At 30.8% G+C, this 2,014-nt stretch overlaps 1 protein-coding gene across 1 annotated transcript; it reads left to right on the top strand.

Moving 5' to 3' along the window:
• The first annotated feature begins 379 nt into the window (after window positions 1–379).
• LOC111385112 lies at window positions 380–1,787 on the top strand. Its single transcript, XM_023009482.1, has 4 exons — window positions 380–995; window positions 1,073–1,244; window positions 1,383–1,558; window positions 1,651–1,787. Exons 1-4 carry the CDS (start codon window positions 380–382, stop codon window positions 1,785–1,787), a joined length of 1,101 nt encoding a protein of 366 aa, XP_022865250.1.
• Window positions 1,788–2,014: the final 227 nt, after the last annotated feature.

The following is a 2,014-nucleotide window of genomic DNA, read 5'->3' as shown; positions in this document are numbered from 1 at the left end:
GAGGACATAGAATATTGATTAATTTTTTAGTATATTGCTCTTTTGGGATTGTATTTATAAAATCTCATGATGCATCAGATGTAGTGAAAGATGCTCAAACACTGTGTAATTTGTGTTTCTGAGATAGATGAATGGGTTGGACCTCGTAATGTAGTTCACATGGTAACTGACAATGCAGCTAACTATGTGGCAGTAGGGAAATTATTGCACGAGAGTTATGATCACATTTTTTGGTCTCCTTGTGCGCATTGTTTGAATCTTATTTTAAAAGATATTAGTAGTATGCCTTACGTACATTCCCTTGCATTACGTGCTTGAAAATTACAATATTTGTGTACAATCACACAATTTTTTTGTCTTGGTTGAGAAAAATATCGGAATGGAGGGAATTGTACGTCCAGTTATGACTTGTTTTGCTACCACTTTTATTACATTGAAAAGCATTTATGATCACAAACAAGCATTGCAGAGTTTGACAACAAGTAGGCATTTTACAAGTCATAGACTTTCAAAAAGCGGAAATGGAAAACTTGTGAGCTCAATCATCTTGGATAACAAGTTTTGGGATGATTGTTTGATGCTTGTTAAAATTGTGGCTCCTATCATAAAATTGTTACAAATTGTAGATTCAGATGAAAAACCTTCATTAGATTATGTATATGATGGCATGCATAGGGCACGAAAAGGAGTCAAGAATATATTCTTAAATAAGAAGAGATTGTACAAACCTTACACTGATATAATTAAAGAGCGGTGGGATAAACATCTTCGTCTTAACATACATGCAGCAGCTTATTTTTTTAATCGTACTTTGATATATGAAGAAGGATTTTGTCAAAAAGTAGAAGTCATTCAAAGCCTATTCAATTTGCTTGAAATCAAAAGCATTTGTGGTGATGGGACAAAAGCAATGGGGGAGATAATGATGTATCAAGAACGTGAAGGGAGTTTTGGAAGACAATCTGCATGTCATACTAGAAAAACATTACAACCTGGTGAGAATTTTTATTTAATCATTTGTTGTTTATTTTTAATATTTCTTAGCACTTAAAGCTAATTTTATTAAAATAAGCAAATGAATGGTGGAAATTATGTGGCTCAAGGGCTCCTAGTTTGCAAAAGATAGCTGCTCGAATTCTTGGTCAAACAACTTCTTCTTTGGGATGTGAAAGGAATTGGAGTGTCTTTGAACGTATTCACCCCAAAAAAGAAATAGATTGGAGTGTCAAAGACTCAGCGATCTTGTCTATGTTACGTATAATTTGCGATTGAAGAATATGTATATAATCTTAAACTTTTTGCCGAGTTTAGAGTTTTTTTTAATGACTCATTTATTTGATATATACTTTTAATATGACTAATTTTCATTTACAACCTTATAGACGTTATTATAAGAAGAGATCTTATGATCTAATTGATTATGAATTTATTGACAAAACAAACTTTTGGATAGAGGAAGAAGTGTCACCACAAGATTTCGAGTATGAAGATTTAGATAATGCTATTTATGAATTTCCAATGTTAACGATCATGAAATTGATGATAATGTCCAAGGTTCGTAAGTGTAATAATTTTAACTTATTGTTTTTTTTTTTTCACAGTAGTCATGTATTTTTATCTAATATATTGTTTCTTATTTCTGTATTTTAGATGACAATGAAAATAAGGATGAGATTAGTACTCAAGAGATGGGACATTTAGACACACTAGATATTATTCATCGTTTTGGTGGTTCAAGTGATTGTGGAAGTGATCAAGGGCTAAATCAATATCAAACAAAGGCTTAGCATTTCTCATCATGGATTTATTTACACATTTTGTGAAATTCACAATTAATGGTATATTAGTCATTTTTATATATTTTACTATTTGTAAACTTGATTTAAATTATAAATAGAATATTGATGAGTTTCACAAAATATATGGATAAAAAATAATTTAATCACTATAAATCATGAGCAATATAGCAAAGATATATTTGGCCGAGTTGGTGATAGAAGAGAGGTGATAGGTG

Source organism: Olea europaea, unplaced genomic scaffold (genome assembly GCF_002742605.1).
Source record: "Olea europaea var. sylvestris unplaced genomic scaffold, O_europaea_v1 scaffold309, whole genome shotgun sequence".
NCBI lineage: Eukaryota > Viridiplantae > Streptophyta > Magnoliopsida > Lamiales > Oleaceae > Olea > Olea europaea.
The sequence above is the reverse complement of the archived record's forward strand: the minus strand, read 5'-3'. Positions and strand labels throughout refer to the sequence as shown.